General features: G+C 41.3%; 1 protein-coding gene across 1 annotated transcript in view; it reads left to right on the forward strand.

Moving 5' to 3' along the window:
- The window catches only part of ITPA (inosine triphosphatase), a 51,276-nt gene extending 24,580 nt beyond the window's left edge, over positions 1-26,696 (forward strand). The window contains exons 4-8 of the mRNA XM_030206043.1: positions 1,267-1,340; positions 8,593-8,624; positions 14,393-14,508; positions 24,677-24,753; positions 26,488-26,696. Of these exons, the coding sequence (XP_030061903.1) occupies positions 1,267-1,340; positions 8,593-8,624; positions 14,393-14,508; positions 24,677-24,753; positions 26,488-26,611 (423 nt within the window). The 3' untranslated portion in view covers positions 26,612-26,696. The remainder of the gene's footprint in view (positions 1-1,266; positions 1,341-8,592; positions 8,625-14,392; positions 14,509-24,676; positions 24,754-26,487) is intronic.
- Positions 26,697-27,178: the final 482 nt, after the last annotated feature.

A 27,178-nucleotide genomic window follows, 5' to 3' on the forward strand; every position in this document is an offset into this window, starting at 1 on the left:
TAATATGTTATTGTTTAACTGTACGTTTAGTATGAATTTGCCTATCCCATATCTAAAAACTATATGTAACACCTCAGGCCCAGATTTCTCACTTGTCATAGAACAAAACAAATATATATATTAAAATTCTAGTGTCACCTCAGTAACAGCACTGCCAGATACTGTGAAGCAACCCAAAAACCTACAAATATGCTACTTGGAATCTATGGTCAGCAGACCTGCAACATTTTTAGTTGGGGCTGGAGGCAGCAGTTGTTGTTTGGAGTAATGGGGAAGCAAAATTAGGGACCAGTTCGATTTCAAGAACCTGACTTTCAAGATTGCTGGTCTTCCCAGCTTGCAGACACTGATGGTTGTAAAGGAAACACACTTATTGCGTACACCACATTTTTTGTGACACATCTCTCACCTTTTGGGGATACAGTGGTTGAAAACCACTTTTCTAGAGGGTTCTGAGCTGTAGGAGAAAGGACTGCAATGGCGCCATCAGGTGGTGACGTCATCCACACGTGTGACACTTGGATCCTGCTGTCCATGGAGAACATCCATTACAGGTGTGCAACTTTGCTATTTGTGACACCGTATCTAACTTGGACCAATTAGATCCACTGGGTGTGTGCTAATTTGTAACAGTTCTAAACATGGCCACCCACAGGGTTTCTGAGGAATTATAAGGGAGAAATAAACTTGCTTTTAGTAAACTTGCTCATAAGTAGAACATGAGTATTATTCCTCATAAGGACACAGTGAGTATGGATCATTTTAAATGTACACAGAGCCCCCACTAGAACTCTGCACTTAGCAAATTCACAGGGGTGTTTCTAAGGAGAAGGGCGTGGATGCCAACATGCCGGCTAAGAAGGACCAATCAGCTACCAGTGATTATGATAGCTGCTTTCACCTGGTGTACAGAAGCTGCTTAAAGGCATTTAAATAAAATAACTTTAAAGTGATATGGAGAAATAAAATATTTAGGATCATTTGCTAAGTTCTTAAAACTCCCCTAAGGGTGTGTTCCCTGGGTGCTAGCAGCATTCTACTGTGGGCAGTATGAAAAGAAAAAAGAACTTGGCTTGTAGTTATGGAAAGTGAAGCTGAGATTCATGGTGTGGATGGACCATTTCACCATTAGAGGTATCCATAAAGAAGCCCTGGGGAATTTTAGGAGGGTACTGGATGGTATGTATGCTTTGGACTGCTGGTGGATGTGAAGATGGATCTGATCTGTAGTATTATGTGACTGTCTGTACCCTTCTTTCACCACAGGTACATGGTCCTGTCATAGTGGAAGATACATGCCTATGTTTCAATGCCTTTGGGGGTCTCCCAGGACCTTACATGTAAGTATGCTGCAGGCTTTTTTTTTTAATAGCTTGTTGCTGTGATAACTTGAATGTTAAGCATAATTCTTGTCAGATGAAATTTTTCTTCTCTGTTTGAGCCTGTTTTTTTTTTTATCACAGCAAGGTATCTGATACATCACTCATCTCTGATACACATACATTCACTGAGAAGCTAGCTCTTCTGTCTACAGTAACCACCCATAACATGTGCATAGATTTTGGGTTCAAATCCCCTGTATGGTTATTCACAAACAGAGGTAGAAGATTTTTATTGGATCAGTGAGAACCGCAATCTACCACCACACTGGCATTATGCTTAAGCCAAACTATTGATCTGGGTGGGCATGTAATCGTCATCAATCCAAATTTGCAATTTTGTATATTTTTTTTGTATAAATTTTTATATATATATGTTCAGTTTCCTAAATGGAAAAAACACAACAGTACTTATCTCCATATGATTTTTCTTCTTCATCCCAGTGTTCCATAAGATAGTCCAAAAATCAATCAGGAGACTTTTCTTGCCGACACGAATTCATGTTTCGCGTAGGGCTGTATCAAGGTTTGTCTCCTAAAGACACATAGAACTAATTAAAGTTTTAAACAAAAAAAACATATACTAATACTTTCACTCCAATAGCAATACTTCATACCACACAAGTTCTCTTCATCGTGGTTTAAAAATGGCTGCAGCGTTTTTTCATTATTTATACTCCCATAATATCAGCTGTTCAAGAGAGCACCAATCAAGTTCGAGGGCTGGGCTGACACAGCCAATACAGCACAGGCTCTAATGTCCACCAGGAGGTGGACTGGATGACATTAATTTAGAGCCTGTGCTGTACTGGCTATGTCAGCCCAGACCTCGAACTTGATTGGTGCTCTCTTGAACAGCTGACATTATGGGAGTATAAATAACACCGCAGCCATTTTTAAACCGCGATGAAGAGAACTTGTGTGGTATGAAGTATTGCTATTGGAGTGAAAGTATTAGTATATGGGGTTTTTTTGTTTAAAACTTTAATTAGTTCTATGTGTCTTTAGGAGACGAACCTTGATACAGCCCTCCGTGAAACATGAATAATAGTGTCCAGATGAGTCCATACATCCTGGCATGGATGAAAGCAACATGGTAGCAGTCAGTAAGTTGCTCCACGCCCCGCAATTTCATCAAGCGAAGAAATCATGCAGATGAGGTCCCTGGGATTTCTTCCACTTAGCTGCAATCCTTCCATTTAGCCGCAGCAAAAGAAAGACATTCAAACCCAGACAAAATAGCCTCCTCGATCACAGGCTGTCTCCAATGCCATCTTTGGTACCCACACTGTTTGATAGACAGATTACCCCTGTATCCTCATTTAGATATATTGGAATTATCATTGATTCCGCCCTTTCTTTCAGCCTTCAGAGTTCAGATGTTGTAAAGAAATCTTTCTACTTCCTTCGACAATTGCAGTCAGAAATATGCTTGATTTGGATTCTCTTTGTACTTTATCATATGTATATATTATCACATGGTACAATTACTGTAACATTGTTTATGCCGGTATTACAAAGGCTAATTTAAAACAGCTACAAATGATTCAGTACACCACAGCTCGCATTATTTGTTGGGCCTCTAGATATGACAGGGCTACTCCTCTTCTTCAACTCTTACATTGGATTCCTATCAAATTTAGGATTAAATTTGCCTTTGACACATAAGGCAATCCATAACTCCATCTTATCTTGCTGTTTTGACTATTCCTTACACACCAGCCTGTACTCTGTGTTCACTCGTTGATAACAGATTGGTCTCGCTGTTGCCTTCCTGAGCGAAATGGGAATGTACGCATGCTTCGGCCTTTTATTTTCTTTCACCGGCATTGTGGACCTCACTGCCACAACCAATTAAACTGAAAAGGTCTTATCCCCTTTTCCGCACTGCTTTAAAAATGTATTACTTTCAACTAGCTTTTTGACTCTTACTAACGATTAAATCTCCTTTTAAAGTTTTGCATAGAACCCATTACTTATTTGATTTGGTATGATTGATAATATGAATGTCACAATGTTTTCCAGTGTTACTTTTGTATGGAAGGTATGTCAGTCTTCTTTCCTATATTTAAATTGGAGTTCTTTTAATCATTAACTGCTTTTATTGTATATTGTAACCATTTTGATTTGCTTTGCAATAAGTTACGGTATAGTAAAATAAACGATAAGATGAACTCACCAATGGTCCCCTCTTATTCCCTAGTCCTAAAAGGCAAAACCTTGGATCCCTAAGGATCCAACACCCAACCCCTTCTCCATTGCTTGTACCACCGAATCCCAATAATTTATTTATTTATTACATTTATATCCCACATTTTCCCACCTATTTGCATGCTCAATGTGGCTTACATAATACCTTAAAGGCGATCGCCAAGTCCGGTATGGAAACAAATACAATTTGGTATTAGGGTCGGGTAAGGATAGTATATTCAGGTACATAGGGATAGAAAATAGGAAGGAATATATAATGTCCAATACTATCTATGGTTTTGCTGTGTTGCAGGGCTGAGGCATCTAAGTTAGGTCGGTGGGGAATGCTTTTCTGAATAAGTAGGTCTTTAATGATCTCCTAAAGTTTAGGTGGTCGTAGGTTGTTTTCACAGTCTTTGGCAGTGCATTCCATAATTGTGTGCCTATGTAGGAGAAGTTGGATGCATAGGTTAATTTGTATCTGAGTCCTTTGCAACTTGGGTAGTGGAGATTCAAGTAGGTGCGTGATGCTCTGGTTCTATTTCTGGCTGGGAGATCGATCAGGTCGACCATATATCCTGGGACTTCACCGTAGATGATCTTGTGGACCAAGGTGCAGATTTTGAAGGTGATACATTCCTTGATTGGGAGCCAATGCAGTTTTTCTCGAAGGTTTGGCACTTTCGAAACGCTGCATTAGGTCACACTCCCACCAAATGTGATAAAATGTTCCCTTAGATGGCAAACATTTCCAACATATCTGTTGCCACAGTTGGAAACACAGCTTTCAATCTCTCTGGGGTGTAATACCAATGAGTGTAAGCATTTTCTTTAATGAGAACACACAAAGAGGACTTTTTCATTTCTTGAAGCACTCGTTTCCATTCACTCTGAGTAAGCTTGCCCCCCCCCCCCAAATCCCCTTCCCATTGTTTCATAAACCCGTACTTCTTAAACTCATTACCTCTCTCAAATTTATAGAGCAGAGAAATGGGACCCCTCATCTGACCTAAAGACAACCATAAATTCTCAAAATGTTCTATATCATCAGGATCAGCCATAAACCATCCTTGCCCCATCATGTAATGTTTAACTTGTAAATATGGGAAGACATCCCCGGAGTGCAAATTATAAGTCTGCTTCAATTTGTCAAACAGATATAATTCCTCAACATCTGAAATTAATTAATCCCAACCCCTCCCACCTGGCAAAAATGCCACTATCCCACCCCACCTGAAATCTTGGTTCAAATCTGATAGAGGCCAGAGAAGATCTCAAGGTACGGATGCCCAGTTTTATCTTAACCTTTCCTCGCAACCCTGGCAGGTGCAGCATAAAGGGATTAACTATTCTCCGATACACATTCTGTGGAATTCTAGATAGCTGGAGAAAGTGCTTTGAAGAGACAAAGAAAAATGCTCCTGTTCAAGTAAAATCCCCCCTTTCAAGGTCATAACTCCCAGTCTAATAAGAACCAAAGCTGCTTCCCAATAATACCATACTAAATTAGGTACAGTGTGACTCCACCCCCTTTCCAAGCACAGAGATTTATTTCCTCATATTAAGCAAGAAAACTCCTGCTAAAGAAGCTGGATCACCCCCAAGGGCAGAGTTTAAAATAAAAACAAAAGCTTGGGTAGGATATTCATTTTTAGGGCCACTGTACGCCCCCACTACGAGATGCAGAAAGTTTTTTCCAGTTACCCAAATTCTTGCGAATAGTCTGTATCAAAACCTCATAATTCTGGGCATAATCATTCAATTCCCTCAAAATCACTGGTAGGGTAAGGATAGGATGAACCACGTGCATCAAAATATCATCAGCAAAGACAGCCAATTTATGATGAGCATCACCCAACTGGAAGCCTCTCGCATCAGAATTAGAATGTATCTTCTGAGCAAAAGGCTGTATGGAAAGGGCAAATAACAAAGGCGAAAGAGGGCACCCCTCTCAATCCCAAAGGATGGCGTAAAATCCCCATTCACCCGAACCTGCGCTGTAGGATGCTCATAAAATTTCTGAGTCTAGATGCAACAATGTACCCCAAGACCCACCCGATCCAAAACTTGCCATAAAAATGCCCAACAGACCCGGTCAAAAGCCTTCTCTACATCTAAAGACAAAAGGAGCAGCTTAGACTGAGCCAGAATCTTGGCCGGAGCCAAAATCTTGATATCTAAATTAAGAAACGACACCGGTCTATTAGAACAGCAAGATGTCAGATCCTTTCCCAGTTTCAACAACACCATAATATTATATTCACCTATATTTAGAGGAAGTGGACTCCCTGCCAAGCCATTCCCTACCCTCCCTAAAAGTGCCCCAACCTCCTCCCCAAACAACTTATAAAATTTTGCCGAAAGACCATCGAGCCCAGGAACCTTCCCACTCTTCAAGTTCTTAATAGCCCAAGCTATTTCTAAGGGAGCATCCAAACAGTCCCTGCCCCCCGGCAGCAGGCATAGCAAATCAACCTCTTCAAGATAGCTACTAATATCCTCCTTGCTACAATCTTCTGACTGTCTATGCAACCATGTATAAAACTCCAAAAACTGACTCCAGATTCCCTCATCCATATAATGCACCTGATCACCCGGTCCCTTTATCTACCAAATCACATTGGACATGCTCCTCTCCCGCAATTTTATTACCCTGATTTTATTACCAAGCTTAAAAAAAAAACAAAAAACACTGTCGGAGCTTCTGCCACATAAAATCCATCACTTTTATCTTCCACTTCCCCAACTCAGCTCAAATGTAGTTTAATTCCATCCACACCTGGGGACTAATATGTCTCCTGGCAGTGCTGTTCCAAAACACACAACCATTCCCAAAGCCCTCTCACTTTTCTTCCATGCTCCCCATTTCACCAGATGACCCCGAACTACCACCTTGAACATATCCTATAGAAAACTATCATTCACTGTCCTGTTATCAGCATCCCCAAATTCCACTGGTATTTGCAGAGTGGAAACGGGGAAGCGTAATCTCTTCCCCTGTCAAAGGAAGCCCTCAAATAGCGGTTTAAGCGTTTCTCATCAGATAACTTCAGATACGGAGGCAGCATTTGAAAAACATAAAGCCATCGAGGAACTATGAGCATGTTATAAAGGGAGATTCGCCCAAGAGGGAGAAGAGGGGTATGCTCGCCAAACCTAAAGCCTGGCTCGGATATCCTGAAGTAGCCTAGAAACATTCACCTCATAAAGTTTAGCCAACTCAGGGGGAATGTGAACACCCAAATATTTTAAAGAGCCATCCACCCATGCGAAGGGAAAATCTCCCACCTGGGATGTTTTCAAGTTGGCAGACGGTGGAAGAGCTTGTGACTTTTGCAAATTCATGGTAAAACCAGAAAGCTAGCCAAAGTTATGGAGTAACCGCAACAAGCTGGGCAATGACTCCTGGGGGTTGGTCAGTATCACCAGTAAATCATCAGTGAAAGCAAGGGTTTTAATGTGATAGTCGAACACCTGCACCCCAGAAACCTCCCAGACTGATCTCTGGACACGCAGCAGAAACTCCAAAGAAAGCAAAAACAATAAGGACAAGAGATGACACCCCTGCCATGTGCCCTGAGAGATGTCAAAAGGTTGCATTTGCATGCCGTTCACTAAAACGGAAGCCTGTGGTTTAGAATAGAGATCTGTAAGGGCGTGATAAAACCAACCCCCAAAGCCATTTGCTTCAGCACCTGGAATAAATATCCCCGACTCACCCTGTCGAAAGCCTTTTCAGCATCCAAATGTACCACTAGAGAAGGCACACAATGATGTTGAAAGTACGCTATAGCTAACAAAAGCTGACGGATGAACCCCACCTGTTCGGTCCCCACTAGTTGTGGGAGGAGCCCGGCCAATCACTCTGCCAAGACTTTGGCGAGAATTTTGAAATCTACATTAAGGAGTGAGATGGGGCGATAGGAATCTTCCAAATCTGCAGGGCAGCTGGTTTGGGAATCGAGACCAAGGCATTATTAGCATGCAAAGGGAACTGAGCCATGGGCCACTACATCTGAGTAGAAGGCTGATAAATGGACCCAGAAACTGTGAGAGTAGCAATTTATAAAACAGTTTCAAGGACGTGATAGCCCCTGGAGCTCCTTAGCAGTAGGAGGTCTATCTAGTGTACTGAATTCCGTGTCCAAGTAGGCTCACAGCGTGGATGAGGCCAGGGGGGTCATCTGCCTTATATAACTGGGCAAAGTAATTGGTAAAAATGCAGGCTAGTTGGTCATTTTTGTTGTGCAATATCCCAGTAGAATCACGTAGAGACACAATTGCCTGGGACGTACCCTGACTTGACCACCTCACCAGCAGCTGATCAGGTTTATTTCCAAAGTGATGAAATTGGTATTTACAACTCCCTCATAGCCTGACCAGGCCTGCAGGCGAAAGCCTGTTTGGCCTTGTGAAGTTGAGTTTAGGTTCCAGGTGAAGCACACTTGTGACCATCCGTTTATTGCAAGCACTATCATAAGCTATAACATCCCCGCATAATACAGCTTTAGCAGTGGAGCAAAAGAGGGAGGGCTGGTCCAAATGTGCCTTGTTGTTCTTCACAAAGCCTACCCATTTGTCATGAAGGTGTTTTTGAAAATCACTATCCTGATAAATATATGCTGGAAAGCACCAGCCTGAGGGTTACTGATAGTAAGCTGGGGCTTCCACAACAATCCATACTAATACATGATTAGACACCTCTTTAGGACCAATGGTAGCCGAGGCTACAGAGGCAAAGAGGGGTTGGTCGACTAAGATATAATCAAGTTGTAAGTTCTATGGACTCTAGAAAGGTGCATAAAATCCAGCTCTCCCAGATGGAGGGAACTCCAGAGTTTGAAGATCACTCAGCTAGCCCTGAATATCCTAATACACCAGCGAGCGGGCCACTTGCGCTCTGCTGTTTTGTAAATACCCCCAAGATATTTAGCAACATTTGCATGGATAATTCAACCAATATTGAGCACTAAGTTGCAAGACCCTGGGTCTCAATATTAAAACATTTTCCTTTGTATTTCAGAAAATGGTTCCTGGGAAAGTTGAAACCTGAAGGTATTTTTTCTTTTATTAGTGTGAATTGTTGCCAAAATTAAACATGAGTGGCTTGTCAGTAGTAAGAGATAACGGGACCAAGTAGCAGACTGTCTTCAGAAGGCTTTTATTTGTACAGTAGTCAATTTAAACTATTCATGCCAGAGTGTAAAAGCCAAGGCAGTCTTTAAAAACAAAGCCCAGCTTGATCAAGTTTCAGCAATTGACTGCATTGGGGGCACAAAGTCATAAAAGTACAAACAGCTTTGTAAATAATAGAAAACAAACCAGACATATATGCACATGCATATCATCAAATTACAAAAAACAATAGAAAAGGATGCACTTGGAATCTCAACTCAAGGTACATGTAGAGTGACTAGGTAAATTCCAGAGGGACCTACTCCCCTCCCCGCTCCATTTTTACCAGGGAGGGAACCACAGTGAAAGAAACAGAAACAGATTTAGAAATGTAAACAATATTTTCACAATAAGAAATAAAAATAATTAAAAGTCAATAAGTGCAACCTCCTTTAGCGAAGATTTGATATGTTGACACTTGTGGTAGTGTATTATCCCTGGATGGCCTATGCCTGTGGAATAAACTTCCTGGAAGTATTCAGATGCTAACATCTATTTCAGAATTTAAGAAAAGGGTGAAAACCCATGTGTTTATTCAGGCTTTTATGGATTAAGAGGGCCTGGGATTGTTTTGTATGGTATTGCCTATATTAATCCGTTAAAAAAAAGGGGGGGGGATATTTTGGTTTTAGATTTGATGTATGATTTGTAATGTGTTACTTTATTTGTTTTTTTACATTTAGCTGTATGTATTTTTATTATGTGTGTTTTCCTGTTCTCCGTCTAGTTAATAGGCGGGTTATAAATAAAAGAAAGAAATGACCTGGGTTAACAGAAGGGATTGCAAACAGAAATGCCTGCTGCAGAATTCTATAGAACTGGTTGCAGGATAATTCAGGTGCCAAACCCTCTGTGGGAGGAAAGATGATTTTATACTATTGAGGAAACAGAGGTAGCCCAAACTGTACAAGAATAGGGCTGGAACCCAAAACTAAGCAACAAAACTCACCCACCAAGGAGTAATAATTATTGATCACTCCCTTTAAGTACTAAAAAGTGGAGTAACCCTGTTCTCCCATGTATGAAAACAGAGGTAGTCCAAACAATACAAGGCGAGAGGATTGAAACCCAAACCTGAAATATAAATCTCCACCACAAGGGAGTTAGGAATCATGGGCTGTCTTTTTTTATATATTAAAAGGCAGAGAAACCCAGGACTCACGTATATTCTATTTATGTATTTAAGCATTTACCCTCTCAGTCTATAGTCTTGCGTTCACATTTTTGTGCTTAGCGTGCAAACTTACACGCATGGGTTATATATGATGTGTAGAAAAAATGAGACCCTTTACATAGGGCTCCTTTTACAAAGCCGCACTAGCGATTCTGGCGTGGCAAATGCAATGAAGCTCATAGGAAGTGAATGGGCTTCGTCATATTTGTTCCGGAATCGCTAGTGTGGCTTTGTAAAAGGAGCCCATAGTTTCAAAATACTTTACAGTTGTTTAGACATTCAGTATGTATGGGGTTTTTTCTTGTTTAATTCATAATTTGTGTTCAGAAGTGTCCTTCAACCTTGACACATTCATGAATTCTTTGATGCCATCAATCTGTTGGCTCAGTGAATTCTGGGGTTTCATTAATTAAGAACTCAATGAGGGGGGGAGGGGAGAGGACAGGTGGGGTTGGGAGGGGGGGTCTAGAAGGGAGGAAGGGTAAAATGTTAAGGGAACGTTCATTTTTTGTAACAACTGGAAATTTGACTTTCCATTTTGGTATCGTTGGTACTTGGTGCTATTTCGTTACTTCCTCCATAAAAGTGTTGAAAATTACAATTTGATGGCATCATGTACCCTATAGGAGCACTCAAGGTGTTATTTTGTGGACTGTATTTTCGATACTGCCAGATGGTTGTATAATGTTTCTGTATTGCTTTGTCATCAATAAAAATCGTTGAAACATAATTAAGAACTCAACTTGATGCACTGGAGCTCCATCCTGTTGCAAAATAAAGTACTGAGAAATGTCTCGAATTTCAGGTAGAAGTTTCTGCTGCAGTAGGGCGTTTTTGGGTTATTTGGAAAAACGTTGAGGGTCCCGTTTTTTCTGCATACCCAGTAGAATAGTGCCAGTTACTCGCGTAACTTAATTGATTGGTGCTAATTGGCACTAACTAGCAATAATTAGCTATAATTGGAATTGTCATTACTTTGCAGTTGCATATGTAACTGCACTTAGTTGTAATTCTACAATAATTGTAACTAGCCATAATGGGGGCACAGACCATAGAAGTCTACCCAGCACTGGCCTTTTTTCCCAGTTAATGATGTTATCATCTAAGCACCACTAATTTTTGTTTTGCTTCCATTCTCTTTCCATATAGAAAACCTTTGTGTTTATCCCACACATTTGTGAATTCTGTAAACATTTTCATCTCCACCGTCTCCTGTGGGAGGGCATTCCAGGAATCTTAGGCATCCACCACTCTTTCCATGAAAAAGTACTTCCTGACATTATTCTTAGGTCGACCCCCCCCCCCCCCCCCCCCGCAACCTCAGTTCATGTCCTCTAGTACTACTGTTACCTAGCTGTGTTCCATCTTTGCTTTACCCTTCACTATCAATTAAAATGTTCTATTATGTATTGTGTTGACATTGTAAGTAGTATACTATTGTTTGAATATTTTTACTGCTGTAATTGCCTTTTGCTCATGTTTGATCTATTCTTACTGTACACTGCCTTGAGTGAATTCCTCCAAAAAGGCGGTAAATAAATCCTAATAAATAAATAAATTCTATAACTGTAAGGCAGTGGTTCCCAAACCTGGTCCTGGAGGCACCCCAGCCAGTCAGGTTTTCAGGATATCCACAATAAATATTCATGAGATTTGCATGCAGCGCAGCAAATCTCTCTCATGAATATTTGTTCTGGATATCCTAAAAACCTGACTGGCTGGGAACCAGTGGCGTAGCTACATAGCGCCTTGGGGGCCCAGGCCCCCCCCCCAATCCTGGTGGCCAGTCAAGTGTCTGTGTTTTGGCACTACTGGCTGCCCTCCCACTCCCTGCACCACTGTATTTCAGTTTTCTGTGCAGCAAGCAGCTTCAGTAAAGTAAACACACTGCCTTCGGCAGCCTGGAAGCTTTCCCTTTGTTATAATTCTGTGCACAGGCAGGATGCTGCAACAGTGGGAGAGGTTCCGGGGCTGCCAAAGGCAGTGTCTTTATCTCAATGACACTGCTGGCGGGTGGTCAGAAAATTGAAGAAGGACAGCAGTGCAGGGAGCCAGAACAGGTGACGTTAAAAAGCTGAAGCCAATGTAAGTCTCCTTTTCTCTCTCTGCGCAGCTGTCGGTCTTTCCCGTTCATGCAAAACAAAGCAAGTAAACCTATGAGCTGCTCTGTTGTTTGCCGACTACAATTGAATTTGTAATTTATTCCTGCTTCCTAGCGTGCCCAGCTCCTTGACATCAGATGCTCTCCCTATGTCATGGGAGCAGTCAGGGAGGTTTAAGTTACCATCCAAAAGCTCCCCTGTGTGTGCTTCATCTGTCTGAACTGTTCTGTGAGTCTCGGATCAGTTCGCAGGACTACAATTGAATTTGTCATCTATTCCTGCTTCCTACTGCGGTACTGGGCATAGGAGTTTGCTCCCTCCCCCTAGCTCCAAGATGTCATCAGAGCAGTTCTTTATTGTTGGTAACATTTTTATTTGATCTCGCTTATTTTTTTAAACATGCCGGCTTCTGCTGCATGGGGATGTACACAGGGAAAGTATTGGTTTTGTTGGTTATAGTAGTAATTAGTTTTAAATTGTAAATCATTGCATCATTTGGAGGGGTATAGGGACTCCCTGTATTCCTGCAGAGATTTCTCATAACATGTCTGTTTTGGTGGCCATTTACTAGGTGAAGACTTTTCACTAGTAAAGGGCCACCAAAACAGGACATCGTGTTATGAGACTCAGGTGCTTAGCAATCAGACCTACTATTTTTAAGTACAATTTTAAAAAAAAATTATTTAGGTTGAAACCTGAGAGCTTTTAACATCTTTTTTTCCCTGTGCCTACATCAAAAGAAAAAGATGGGAACTTGCTTGTTTTGTTTTATGGAATGCAGTGGTATATTATAAAAAATGCACTTGCTTTTTTTTTTTAATTACTACTGTTTCATAGGTAGGTATTGAATAATTAGGGAAGGGCTTCCTTCATGCAAACGTTTTGTCCAGACTGAGTCAGTCTAAATGTGCCAACATTGTCCAGTTCAGCACCTATTAGCTACCAACTTCATACAAAGTTAATCATGTTCAGTGGAAAATAAATATGTTGGCTCGGGCTGCTTGCTATGTGAATATTCCATCACTGTTTCATTATTGCTACCAAGTATTACATATTAAGGACATTTGCTTTAAATTTTGTTTTAATTTGTTTATCCAGTCCTTACATGCATGTGGTTTTGCTTTTTAAACCCAAAGGTGAATCTTAAGGGTGGTCGAACAATTAGGTATAAACTGTGTTGTTTCTGACTTTACTGGTAAGTCCCAGGTTATTCTGCTTTCTAGTTCTTAAAGAGACAACCATGTTTTTAACTCCCCTGTGACTGAGCTTAGTTTTAGGTTCCAACTTCTGGGGCTATTTATCTTTTCTTTGTAGTATTTGAATTTGTATTGTATATCTGCCTTATTATGCATGTTTTGCGGGTATGCCACTCAACTGTGATGATGGATACCATATACAATAAGGGGGTAATTCTGTACAGGTCACCTAATATTAGGTGCCTACAATATGCCTTTTTCTAGCAGTAGCTCAAGGTGTGTTATGTTCAGTATAGGTAGTTTCCTGTCCTCAGAGGGCTTACAATATAAATTTGTACCTGAGGCAGTAGAGGGTTAGGTGGCTTGCCTAGGCTATAAGGACTGCCAATGGGATTTGATACAATCTTCTGCTGCCCTAAGCATTAGGCTATTTCTCCACTCCAAGACTTGAGACAGTCTGCAACTCGGCCCTGTTAGCCTGCACAGTTGTAATTGCTTCTCCCTGTGGTGGTTGGGCAGCTTATTTTGTGCTATGCAGCCTGTCATACCAGTGGCATAGCCAGAGGTGGGCCTGGGTGGGCCGGGGCCCACCCTCTTGGGGCTCAGGCCCACCCAGCAACACAGAGACCTAGCTGCAGCCTGACCTGCCAGCAGACATGCCTATGGACAGAGCACTTTTAGCCAGAGGTAAAGAGGTCAATGGATTTGATATACTATCTTTCTGTGGTACAACCAAAGCAGTTTATATTTATTATACACAGGTACTTTCTCTGTCCCTAGTTCACTTACAATCTACATTTAGGTATTTGGGGCAATGGAGGGTTGTTCCCCAGATTTTAGGCCACTGTGCTAACCATTAGACTACTTTCCCTCTCCAGCCACCTCCAGGTGGTGGAAGTACAGTATCTAGAAATGTCATTGAACAAGTTGGCTCTGTGACTGCTTGTATTACAGCAGCCCTGGCACATGCTTTGTATAGAGCAGTGCAGGCACTGATAAGCAGATCATAGGGGGTTTGGGTCTGCTAAGTCACCCTGATGTATCTTGGTTTTGTTTCTGACATTGTTGTTTTCATATGATCGCCACAAATCATTCAGACTATGGGGGTAGTAAAGGCAAAACAGACAAGTTATGTGTTGTGAGACTTCAGCATGGCACCTTTCTCCTATCCCTCAGGTCTGCACAGGATGCTAGCAGGGTTTGAGGATAAGTCGGCTTACGCTCTTTGCACGTTTGCATTCAGTACTGGAAATCCCGAAGACCCAGTGCAGCTGTTCAGAGGCAAAACTCCTGTACGTATCCCACCAAAAAACTAATCAGCATCTGAAAAGTTCCTCTGGTGAGCTGCAGTCTTTTCCCAGTGTAACCAAAGAAATATCAGTGCAAGTTACTTGTGAGCTTTTCCTGTGGGTGTGTGTGTTAGGCTTTGTTCCTCCTCGGGGAAAGTCTCATACTCCAAAGCCTCCCTGATGAGTGCCAGAGAAGGAAAGGTAAAAGTCTTCTGTTTAGAGAATGGCACAGGGACAAAGTTTGTCCCTGCCCCATCCCAGCGGGCTCTGTCTCCATCCCTGCCCCATCCCAGCGGGCTCTGTCCTCATCTGCACAAGCCTCGAACACTTATGATTTTATATTTAAATCTTTTTTTTTTTTTTATTAAAGTATAAAATAGGAACAATATTCTGTACAACTGTTGTTTTTAAATCACAAATAGAAAACAAGAATAACAACGAGCAACTATAATAACCCCCGCCACCCTTCCAATCCCAACAATAGCTGACTTCTACTACTCCAAAGAACCCTAATTCACCCTGTTAAAATGTCCAGGGATACAAAATATAACCTGCTCTGTATGCCCTAGTGGTGGAGAAATATACCCTATGAAGCATTATGATTTTTTATCTGTACATTTTAATGAATGAAAGTATTTTGTATAATCTGTGGATGAATAAACAGAGCTGCCAAGTTACCCATTGCAGGAGGGATATTTTTTGGCTGATCCTGAATTTCTGCCAACCTCATCCAGGTGCATTATGGGATCTGCAGCACTGATTACAATGGATAGAATCATGGACTACAAATACTGCATTGTTTTGGTATGTAAGTTTAAAACCAGGACTGGCCAAAAAGTCTCTCTCCTGAAATGGGTAACTTGGCATCTCTGAATAAGTCATCAACAATCTCAGGATTCAGTCTGGCCCTCCTATCTTCCACAATCCTTCCCACAATAGAAAATGTCCTCTCAGAAGACTAGCCCCTGTGAACGTTTTGTCAGTTTTGGCCAGCACATTTGCTTGTTTTTCCAAAACAGCATTGTGTGCATTAGAGAATGACATGGGGATGGGCTCTGTCCCCATACCCGCAACTAACCACATGTCCCCATCCCATGTCATTCTCTACTTGTGTTATTTTATTATTTTCTGTGTATAGGGAGGGCAGGGATTTTATCTCTTTGTGTAGCTTAAGGTAAGATCATTTAGAGGAAATTATTTTTTTCCATTGTTATTTCTCCACAAACCAGAGATGATTTCATAAATCTTATAATCTTCAAACCTAGGCTCTTTTTTCCATCTTATTGTTTTCCCCTTCTACAGCATCTCTATTGCCCTCTCTATTTTCTCTCTTTCTTCTGTTGCTCCCTATAATTAGCCTACAGTTTTCTCCCAGTTCTGCCTCCCCACTTCAATGCTTCTCCTTTTAAACACAAGCCATCCATGGCAGCTGCACGTTCAGTGGTGGTGGGAGAACAGAATAGTTCAACCTGTGCTTCCTCCTCTTTCCTTCTCTTCCTCAGTGATACTCTTTTCTGCTATAAACTGACATAAGCTGGGAGGTGAGAGAGGCCCTTTTATTGGCAGCCAGTGGCCCATATTTCTGTTAGACCTTGCAATCCTAGGCCTCACAACACCAGCTGAAGTGGTGTGCCATAAGCTGCCATGATAATCCACTTAAATGTACAGAAATAAGGGCTGATAAAAACCAAATATAAGGTGAGATTTTTATAAGAGACCTAGAGCCCCATTTTAGATAGAACATAAAAATCAGAATTGATACGTCCAGGTCAGGACATGTCTGGTGCTATTTTAGAAAAGGATCTGCTGATGTAGAGCCTTTTCTAAAATATATGCAGGAATGCGCATGCATTTGTCTGCATGTGTAGTAGGAGCAGCTGTTTTTCAAACCTGAATGGAGAAGACAGCAATTTACACGTGTAAGGCCTACATTTACATGTGTAAATAAGTATTCCACAATCTATGTGTGTTAACTGTTTGCCTTTTTTTTTTTAATATATATTCAGATACAATAGGTATTTTCCTACTCCTAAAAAGCTAAGTTTGTACCTAAGGCAACGGATGGTTAATGGGGTCTTTTACTTAGGTGCACTTGCATTTTTAGTGCACGTTAAAAATGGGCGCGCGCTAAACACTAAAGACGCCCATAGGAATACATTATTATTATTATTTGTTACATTTGTATCCCACATTTTCCCACCTATTTGCAGGCTCAATGTGGCTTACATAGTACCGTCATGGCGTGCGCCAGTTCCGGTGTTAACAAATGCAAGGTGTTTTTGTGGTAGAATAAGGTTCATATGTGGTAGATGTGTTGGGGAACTTAGAGGGAAAGAGGGAAGTTGGGGTGTGTCCATTACGAACTTTGGATTTGTTGTGTTGCAGGTATTCAGGCTTTTATGTTGGGTCAGTGAGAGATGCCTTCCTGAACAGATTTGTTTTTAGTTCTTTCCGGAAATTTAGGTGGTCGTACGTTGTTTTTACTATTTTTGGTAGTGCGTTCCCTAGTTGTGCGCTTAAATAGGAAAAGCTGGATGCATTCGTTGATTTTGTATTTGAATCCTTTTGGTGTTCGGGTAGTGAAGGTTTAGTTAAGTTCGTTCTGATCTTGTTGTGTTTCTGGTTGGTAGGTCTATGAGGGCTGTCGTGTATTCCGGGGCTTCACCATAGATAATTTTATGAACCAGGGTGCAGATTTTGAAACCAATACGTTCTTTCATTGGAAGCCAGTGCAGTTTTTCTTGGAGGGGTTTGGCGCTTTCAAAACGCGTTTTTCCAAATATGAGCCTGGCTGCTGTGTCTTGAGCAGTTTGAAGTTTCTTTATAATTTGTTCTTTGCAACCCGCATAGATTCCGTTGCAGTAGTTCATGGCTTAGTACCATTGATTGTATCAAGCTGCGGAATATTTCCCTCGGGAAGAATGGTTTCACACGTTTAAGTTTCCACATTGAGTGAAACATTTTCTTTATGGTAGATTTTGCTTGGTTATCTAGTGAGAGGTTCCGGGCGATTGTTACTCTGAGAATTTTCAGACTGTCTGCAATAGGAAGGGTATAACCTGGGATGTTTAAGATTGTGGGTTTATATGTGTTATATTGGGATGAGATTATTATACAGTGTGTTTTTTCTGTGTTGAGTTTTAATTGGAATGCGTTTGCCCATGAGTCCATGATGTTCAAACTGATCTTGATTTCATTGGTGATTTCTGCCAGATCGTGTTTGTATGGTATATATATTGTGACGTATATATATTACTGGGGATAAATATTTAAACTAGAAGAACAGATCCCAAAACTATATCACAAAAAACGTTCTTCCTTTAAAATATTTAATTTCTTTTATTACAATACATATATCACATAAAACCACTTATGCTGTGTAAGTTCCGGAACTTGCCCAGTCACACTCTTCACTTCACCACCCATTCACATAAACCTTGTGTGGGCACATTTCTATATATCCATAATCTGTGTACATGCTCCCCAATTGTTGTTTCCTCAATTTCAAATCTTCCACTTGTGTCTTAGATATCGTCCTTAAAGGTTCAAATTATAATTTATAATATAATTATAATTTGAACCTTTAAGGACGATATCTAAGACACAAGTGGAAGATTTGAAATTGAGGAAACAACAATTGGGGAGCATGTACACAGATTATGGATATATAGAAATGTGAATATTTGTAAAGCAGATGTTAATTTGCCAATGAGGGAAAAGTCTCAACTGCTATGGCTGTTGTTTACACATAAACATTCGTTGTGTAGCCCATAGAAAAAGTCATCATCGACTTAAAAACCCTCGATTATTAATTTTTTAAATTTTATTCAATTTTACTATATCAATGTCTGTGCATATATAATTTAGCCTTAAAACTTAATGGCCATATCAAAATATATCAAAATGTATCAAAAATAATCACTTATCTTGCCCAGAAATACGGAACAATGTTGTTCTCTTAGTGCTTTCAATGTATCTGGTAAAACGCTAGATCCAAACAATAAATAAATGCAAAGGTTCCAACGGTCCCGTTTCGAATGTCTTCATCAGGGAACCTGCTTATTTATGGAACACTGCGCCGTCATAACTATCAATAAATCGGAACAAGAAAACTTCAACATTCTTTTAAAATTACTCTTTTAAAATTACATGAATCTAATTTGTAATGCTCCCTCAAGGGCAGTTCATGTCATCATTACCTGTATTCGCTATGATTTTCAACGAAAATTATGTCTTCTGAAAAAAGATTATATCTTCTGAAAAAGACTTCTCGGCGTCCTCACCTGATTTCGATAGAGAATTAAAGAGAACTTTACCCTATCACTAACTGAAGCGTCAAATGACGTGCTGATAACTTGATCCAATTGCCAACTGATACGTCATCTGCTATCGAAAAAAGCTAGCAAAGACATTTAAAGGGACACTGACTACCCCGAAGGGCTAATTTGAAAATGTGAGTGAAATGTCCGTGTGACAAATTATACATTGGCAAGACTGATAGAAGTTTAAAAACGAGATTGAGTGAACACAAATCCTGCATTAACTCTTTAAAATTTGGAGCTCCTTTAGTTTCTCACTGTAAAGAGTTCAAACACAATTTTGATCATTTTCGATGTTCAGTGATAGATCACGTGAGAGAACACATCAGAGGAGGAGATCGCAGCAAATTGTTATTGCAGGCAGAACAGAGATGGATCTATAGATTACACACTTTGGAACCTCATGGTTTGAATTCAATCATACAATGGGGAGCTTTTTTATAAACACAAATTTATTTTTCATAAATTTATTTTTCATAAATTTATTTTTCATAAATTTATTCAACAAGGAAATATAATTTTAGAGTATTTCTTCACTCACATTTTCAAATTAGCCCTTCGGGGTAGTCAGTGTCCCTTTAAATGTCTTTGCTAGCTTTTTTCGATAGCAGATGACGTATCAGTTGGCAATTGGATCAAGTTATCAGCACGTCATTTGACGCTTCAGTTAGTGATAGGGTAAAGTTCTCTTTAATTCTCTATCGAAATCAGGTGAGGACGCCGAGAAGTCTTTTTCAGAAGATATAATCTTTTTTCAGAAGACATAATTTTCGTTGAAAATCATAGCGAATACAGGTAATGATGACATGAACTGCCCTTGAGGGAGCATTACAAATTAGATTCATGTAATTTTAAAAGAGTAATTTTAAAAGAATGTTGAAGTTTATTTGGATCTTTTCTTGTTCCGATTTATTGATAGTTATGACGGCGCAGTGTTCCATAAATAAGCAGGTTCCCTGATGAAGACATTCGAAACGGGACCGTTGGAACCTTTGCATTTATTTATTGTTTGGATCTAGCGTTTTACCAGATACATTGAAAGCACAAAGAGAACAACATTGTTCCGTATTTCTGGGCAAGATAAGTGATTATTTTTGATTTTTTGATACATTTTGATATATTTTGATATGGCCATTAAGTTTTAAGGCTAAATTATATATGCACAGACATTGATATAGTAAAATTGAATAAAATTTAAAAAATTAATAATCGAGGGTTTTTAAGTCGATGATGACTTTTTCTATGGGCTACACAACGAATGTTTATGTGTAAACAACAGCCATAGCAGTTGAGACTTTTCCCTCATTGGCAAATTAACATCTGCTTTACAAATATTTAGATTATCTATGATAGCCAGCAGAGAATCTGTTATGCAAGTTTGATATATAGAAATGTGCCCACACAAGGTTTATGTGAATGGGTGGTGAAGTGAAGAGTGTGACTGGGCAAGTTCCGGAACTTACACAGCATAAGTGGTTTTATGTGATATATGTATTGTAATAAAAGAAATTAAATATTTTAAAGGAAGAACGTTTTTTGTGATATATATTGTGACGTCATCAGCATATATGAATGGGTTAAGGCCTTGAGTGTATAAGGACTTGGCTAGTGGGGTCATCATGAAGTTGAAAAGGATCAGTGATAGTTGTGATCCATGTGGTACTCCGCATTCTGGTTTCCAAGGTGATGATATATTTTTGTTAGCTTTCACTTGATATGTTCTTGTGGTTAGGAAACCTTTCCATTTGAGTGTGTTGCCGGTGATTCCGAAGTAATCTAGGAGTCTTAGTAATATATAATGGTTGACCATGTTGAATGCACTGGACATGTCGAATTGTAGGAGAAGTATACTTTTACCTACTTATATTTCCTGCTTGAATTTAGTTAAGAGAGTGAGTAATACTGTTTCGGTGCTGTGTAATGGCCGGAATTCCGATTGTGATTTGTGTAGTATCGTGAATTTGTCTATGTAATCATTAAGTTGTTTGGTTACCAAGCCACTTCAGGCGCGTAGCCACCGGACCCAGGCCCAGCCACTTTTGCTCTAGGCCCACCCAGCCTCTTCTGCCCACTCTCCCCGTCCGCATGGTCTGCTCACTTTTACTGCCCTGAAGCGCCATTCTCCGTCCAGCACCGGCGATTCCCATAGCCAGCCTTCTGCCAGCGCGCAGCGGGACGCGCCTGAGAAGAGGCTCCAATGATGCGCGCTGGCAGAAGACTGGCTATGGGAATCGCCGGTGCTGGAGGGAGAACGGCGCTTCAGGTCAGTAAAAATGACCAGAACTGACCATGTGCAGGGGGCTGTCGCGGGGGGGAGGGGGGGTAGCGAATGGAGAGGAAATGCGGTGGTGGCGGCGGGCAGGGGGGGGTAGTAGCAGTGGGTGGAGAGGAAATGCGAGGCCTGTGCCCACCCAGTCTACCTCCAGGCCCATCTAAAAATTAAACTCTGGCTACGCTACTGCTTCCGTTAATTTGACTACCAGTGGTATAGATGCTACTGGACGGTAGTTGGTAATGTTGTTTGTTTTTTCTTAGTGTCTTTTGGGATTGGGGTGAGAAGGATGTTGCCTTTTTCTTTGGGGAAGGTTCCTTGTTGAAGCATGAAGTTTAGATGGGATGTGTGGTCTGTTATGAAGCGGTGTGGGGCGGATTTTGTTAGGTGACTGGGGCAGGTAATCTGATTGACAGTGGCTGTTGGAGTACCTCTTAATCGCCTGGGGAAACTCTTTCGGTGGTGAGGAGAGCAAAATTTGACCAACCGGTCCGCAGGATATTCTCCTAGGGGTGGGTTCAGTTCGTTGATGAAATTATCAATGTCCTTATTGTCCTGAGGTAACGTTTTGCGTAGGTTTGCAATTTTTTCGTTGAAGTATTTAGCAAGGTTGGCGTCTTTAGCATTTAGTGCACGCCTATTTTTAGTGCACACTAAAAACGCCAGCGCACCTAAGTAGAAGACCCCCTAAGTGGCTTGCCCATGATCACAATGAGCTATACTGGGATTCAATCTGGGCTTCCTTTGTTCTCAACCCACTGCTGTAACCATGAAGCTATTCCTCTACTTTCACGTGTATGCCTTTTGTAAACCTTCATGTATACATGGTGCTAATTAACCGCAGAAGGCTCAATCCTTATTTATTTTCAAATTGGAGGAGGAAATAAGCCCCAGAGAAAAAGGGGGAGAACTTCCTTCATTCTTTCTGTTAAGAGCTGGCCCATCCCTTGCATGTGTAGGGTTGTAAAAAGTGCTGGTAACAGCTGTAAACCCTGGCATAGATGCATACCTGTACATTTCCTTTATGAAACAGGGAACACGTGTAGATTTTAGTTCAAACCAAACCCCACCCCCTTACTATCTACATGTAGTGAAGATGTATACTGTACATGTCAATGCTGGCTTTCTAAATGCAGGCTTTACACGTTTTTGTGATATCCAGTTGTAAATGCAGGTATTCACCTATATAAAACACAAATAGGGTGTCTGAATAATGGCCTAAGCGTGTATGTGTGTATATATAATATGCACACATATAGATATATAGGCTTAGGCCAATACATTTTATAACTAATTTTAGGGAGCTAAGAGTCTCCTCTTTAACTACTGATTGTGATGATGGACCATGTAGAACTGGTCTGAGAATTAATTGGCCATCAGGATATTGAAGGATCCATGTTGCTGCATCCAGCAACATAAAACACAAAAGCAGACCCCTCCCACAACAACTTTACACATTGTTACAAGTCTTTCCAATCTCAGATTTCATTATGTTCTCCCCAGACAGAGATATACAGCAAAGCCTCTTGAGATAAAGCAAATACTTTGCTTCAACTCTTTCTTCAGCATTTTACAACAGCCTGGATTGCTTGATGCCAGGAGTTTGCTGGAGCTCTTATTCTAGAAGGGAAAGGAAGGCATATCAATCCCAGGCCTGATAGGCAGGCAGAAAGATCCTGCTGCCCTATCCGGTTCATACTGTAACTAAATGTCTTCTCCTACTACTACTACTACTTAACATTTATAAAGCGCTACCAGGGTTATGCAGCGCTGTACAATTTAACACAGTCCCTGCTCGAAGGAGCTTACCATCTAAAGGACAAAAAAGTGCAGCCAATCAAATTGGGGCAGTCTAGATTTCCTGAATAGATGAATAATGGTTAGGTGCCGAAAGTGACATTGAAGAGGTGGGCTTTGAGCAAGGATTTGAAGATGGGCAGGGAGGGCGTTTGGCGTATGGGCTCAGGGAGTTTTTTCCAAGCATAGGGTGAGGTGAGGCAGAAAGGGCAGAGCCTGGAGTTGGCGGTGGTGGAGAAGGGTACTGAGAGGAGGGATTTGTCCTGTGAGCGGAAGTTACGGGTAGGAGCGTAAGGGGAGATGAGGGTAGAGAGGTAATGAGGGGCTGCAGATTGAGTGCATTTGTAGGTGAGAAGGAGAAGCTTGAACTGTATTCGGTACCTGATCGGAAGCCAGTAAAGTGACTTGAGGAGAGGGGTGATATGAGCATATCGGTCTAGGCGGAAGATAAGACGCGCAGTAGAGTTCTGAACGGATTGAAGGGGGGATAGATGGTTAAGTGGGAGGCCAGTGAGGAGTAGGTTGCAGTAGTCAAGGCAAGAGGTAATGAGAGAGTGGATGAGAGTACAGGTGGTGTGCTCAGAGAGGAAAGGGCGAATTTTGCTGATATTTTAGAGAAAGAAGCGACAGGTCTTGTCTGTCTGCTGGATATGCGCAGAGAAGGAGAGGGAGGAGTCGAAGATGACTCCGAGGTTGCGGGCAGATGAGACGCGGAGGATGTTATCGACTGAAATAGAGAGTGGAGGGAGAGGAGAAGTGGGTTTGGGTGGAAAGACAATGAGTTCGGTCTTGGCCATGTTCAGTTTCAGGTGGCGGTTGGACATCCAGGCAGCAATGTCGGATAAGCAGGCCGATACTTTGGCCTGGGTTTCCGCAGTGATGTCAGGTGTGGAGAGATAAAGCTGGGTGTCGTCAGCATAAAGATGATATTGGAAACCATGAGATCAGCGAGCCCAGGGAAGAGGTGTAGATTGAGAAAAGAAGGGGTCCAAGGACAGATTCCTGAGGAACACCAACAGAGAGCGGGATGGGGGTAGAGGAAGATCCATAAGAATGTGCTCTGAAGCAGGGGCGTAGCCAGTCAGCCAATTTTGAGTGGGCCTGAGTCCAAGGTGGGTGGGCATGGAATTCGTGCCTTCCCCCCTGTCCCTAGCTCCCCTCTGCTCTACTCTTCATCCCTCCCTCCACCTGCAAGCCCATAATATTAAATACCTGAGCAGGAGGGGATCTACAAACCCCGCCAGCAGAAGATTTCCTCCTGCTCAGATAGTCAGCACTCTTCCAAACAAGCCAGCATTTCATTGAGCTGATGCCATGGCCAGCAGGTTATGCATGCATGAAAACTAAGCATGTGAAGAGGGGCTGGTGTTGGTTTCAGTTCGAGGCAAGTGCTGCCAGCTGCCGTTTGAAAGAGCATTGGCTGCCTGAGGAGGAAAACTTCAGCTGACGGGGTTTGAGGACCTCTGCAAGCCATAGCAAGAGTGCACAATTTTGGGTGGGCCAGAGTACAAATAGGTACAGTGGGAGAGATAAGAGGAGAACCAGGAGAGGACAGAGCCCTGGAATCCAAATGAGGATAGTGCGGCAAGGAGTAGATTATGATTGACAGTGTCAAAAGCGGCGGATAGGTCGAGGAGGATGAGGATGGAGTAGTGACCTTTGGATTTTGCAAGGAACAGGTCATTACAGACTTTGGGAGTGGTTTGATGATAGTAGGACTATGGGAAGTGGTTACAGAGCTGATAAGTCATTAACTCCCTTCTTTTGCCTTTTGTATTGACAGGGTCAGATAGTAGCACCCCGCGGCCCCAGAGACTTTGGCTGGGATCCCTGTTTCCAGCCAGATGGTTATGACGAGACGTAAGTGTCCTACTCTACTCCTGTATTCTTATATTGTGTCTAGAAAGGCCTGCTCTCTTTCCCTAAGCTGCCCCTTCTGACATCTAGACACAGTTTGGAAGGAGTTAAATAAGTATAGATGATGTCACCAGAGACAGACCACTTGTCTTTCCTCGCTACTCATTTGTACCTGTCTATGCTGCTGCCAGAAATCCTACTTTTCCTTTTGTTTTTCCCTCCCTTCTTTATGCCTCTAGCAAGCATGTTTGTGTTTTGACTTGTACCTTTTCTGCTTGTCTCCCATCCTCAGTGAAAGCATATATTCTCATGTTCTTCTTGAGCCCCAGCTTCACATGATTTTTACAAACCCACTATACATAATAGAACACTTTCAACCAATTACATTAACAAAGAGGTCGTACTCTTTAAAAAAAAGATCCATTCACATTCAGTTATTTTGATTTTTCTCTCCCCCCCCCCCCAATAGCCACCTCCCAACCCCCACTCCTGAACCTCCCCCTATCTCATTCTTACCCTTCAGGACAGTGAATGAAAACCTTGTTGGAGATACCCCAACCTCATAGTGTTTGTTGTCTTAAGGCCTCCTAAGAAAAGACACTAAATTCCAAGGTCAAACTACTAACTTGAGTTCACTTTATATGCAAACCAAAAACAAATGACAGTGAAATTCCATAACTGGGCGTCAGGATATAGGTGCCATCATGGGATGTGCTTAGCAATAATTCTATAACTGCTTCAAAGCGCACCTAAGCTGTTATAGAATACTAGCGCAAAGCCACATTGGCATGCCAAAATATAAGCACACCCAGTTAATAATAGAGAATACTATCAGTTGCATACTTTGCATGGTGCACAGAGGTATGCCAGCTTACCCTAACCACATAAGTCATGCATGTTGCTTTGTGACATGCCCATTGCCTGCACATGCTTCACCCTCATGTACAATCCTCCCTTGCAGGTACATGCTTGGTGACTTTGGTGCATATATTATAGAAGAGCATTATACACGTAACTGCCAATTAGTGGTGCCTCTGACACGTGTAAGTGCTACTGTTCTTTATCATAAGTTTGCACTTGGCACCCCACGTTAGGTGCCCAGTTATATAATTGCCTTTTGAAAGCAATGAAGCTACAAAGTACTAAATTTAAAACGAATCTGATAAAATATTTCTTCACTCAATGTGTAATTAAACTCTAGACTTCATTGCCAGAGAATGTGGTAAAAGCAGTTCAGCTCTATACTGGTTTTGAAAAAGGTTTGGATAACAACCTAAAAGAGAAGTCCATAAGCCATTATTAAGATTGGCTTGGAGAAAATCCACTGCTTATTTCTAGAATAAGTAGCATAAAATGTATTGCTGTTTTGAGATGTTGCCAGGTACTTGTAAACTGGATTGGCCACTGTTGGAAACAGAATGCTGGGCTGGATGGACATTCGGTCTGTCCCAGTATGGCACCGCTTATGTTCTTATATAGGAATGGAATTGGATTGTTTCTCTGGCATTTGGCCTTATTACCTAATATCCATTGAGCTGACCATCCCACAGTTATGCAACCTTATGTTTAAATGGGGGAAACTCATGATAAACAGGATACCACCTCCAAGGAGTCTTTCCCTCTGTGTTTACTGCTTTATGTTTTCTTGCATGGATTGTTATTCATAATGTTGCCCACTGGAGGGCACTGTAGTTATGAAGTGCAATCAGAGCATGGCTTACTGTAACTTTTCCACAGGTATGCAGAGATGCCCAAAGATGTAAAGAACTCCATCTCTCACCGGTACCGGGCACTGAAGGAAATGTCTAACTACTTCTGTCAGCAGAATGGCCTGCCTGAAGCTGCCTGCACCCAGGATTAGACCACAGACACTTCTGTATTATGTCTTGACTTTACTTTCCGAATAAATGTATATTTAAATTACAGCTTTTTACCTGTATAGTCTGGTTGTGCCGTCCTTTTCCTTTTTTTTTTTTTAATTCTTTTTATTAATAACAGATAAATTACAACAGCAACATCAAAATATCAAAATTTACATAATCATTACCTACCAAACAGAATGAAAATTTCCAAGGCCCCTAAGACAACTCACACCACCCACCCTCAAATAAACAAAACAAAAAAAGGCACAAGCACTCATCACCTCCAGAGAAGAAACACAACGTGTCATCGGTGAATGTAAATGTTAAGAATTCTACTGTGAGCAGTTGGAGTTAAGGAAGTCCAAAAAGGCTCCCAAAGGGTACAGAAACACTTCCCACAATAGAGTCTAGATCTTTTACTTCACATTTCTCCATCGATACGTGTGTGCCACTATGAAAGTGAAGGAGGCTCAGAATGTAACCATCTCTGCAAGATACATTTCCTCATAAGAATTGTATGTTTCACAAATCCTAGGTACCCCTTTGGAAGGGGGCATGCAATATCA

This window comes from Microcaecilia unicolor, chromosome 6 (genome assembly GCF_901765095.1).
Source record: "Microcaecilia unicolor chromosome 6, aMicUni1.1, whole genome shotgun sequence".
Taxonomy (NCBI): Eukaryota; Metazoa; Chordata; class Amphibia; order Gymnophiona; family Siphonopidae; genus Microcaecilia; species Microcaecilia unicolor.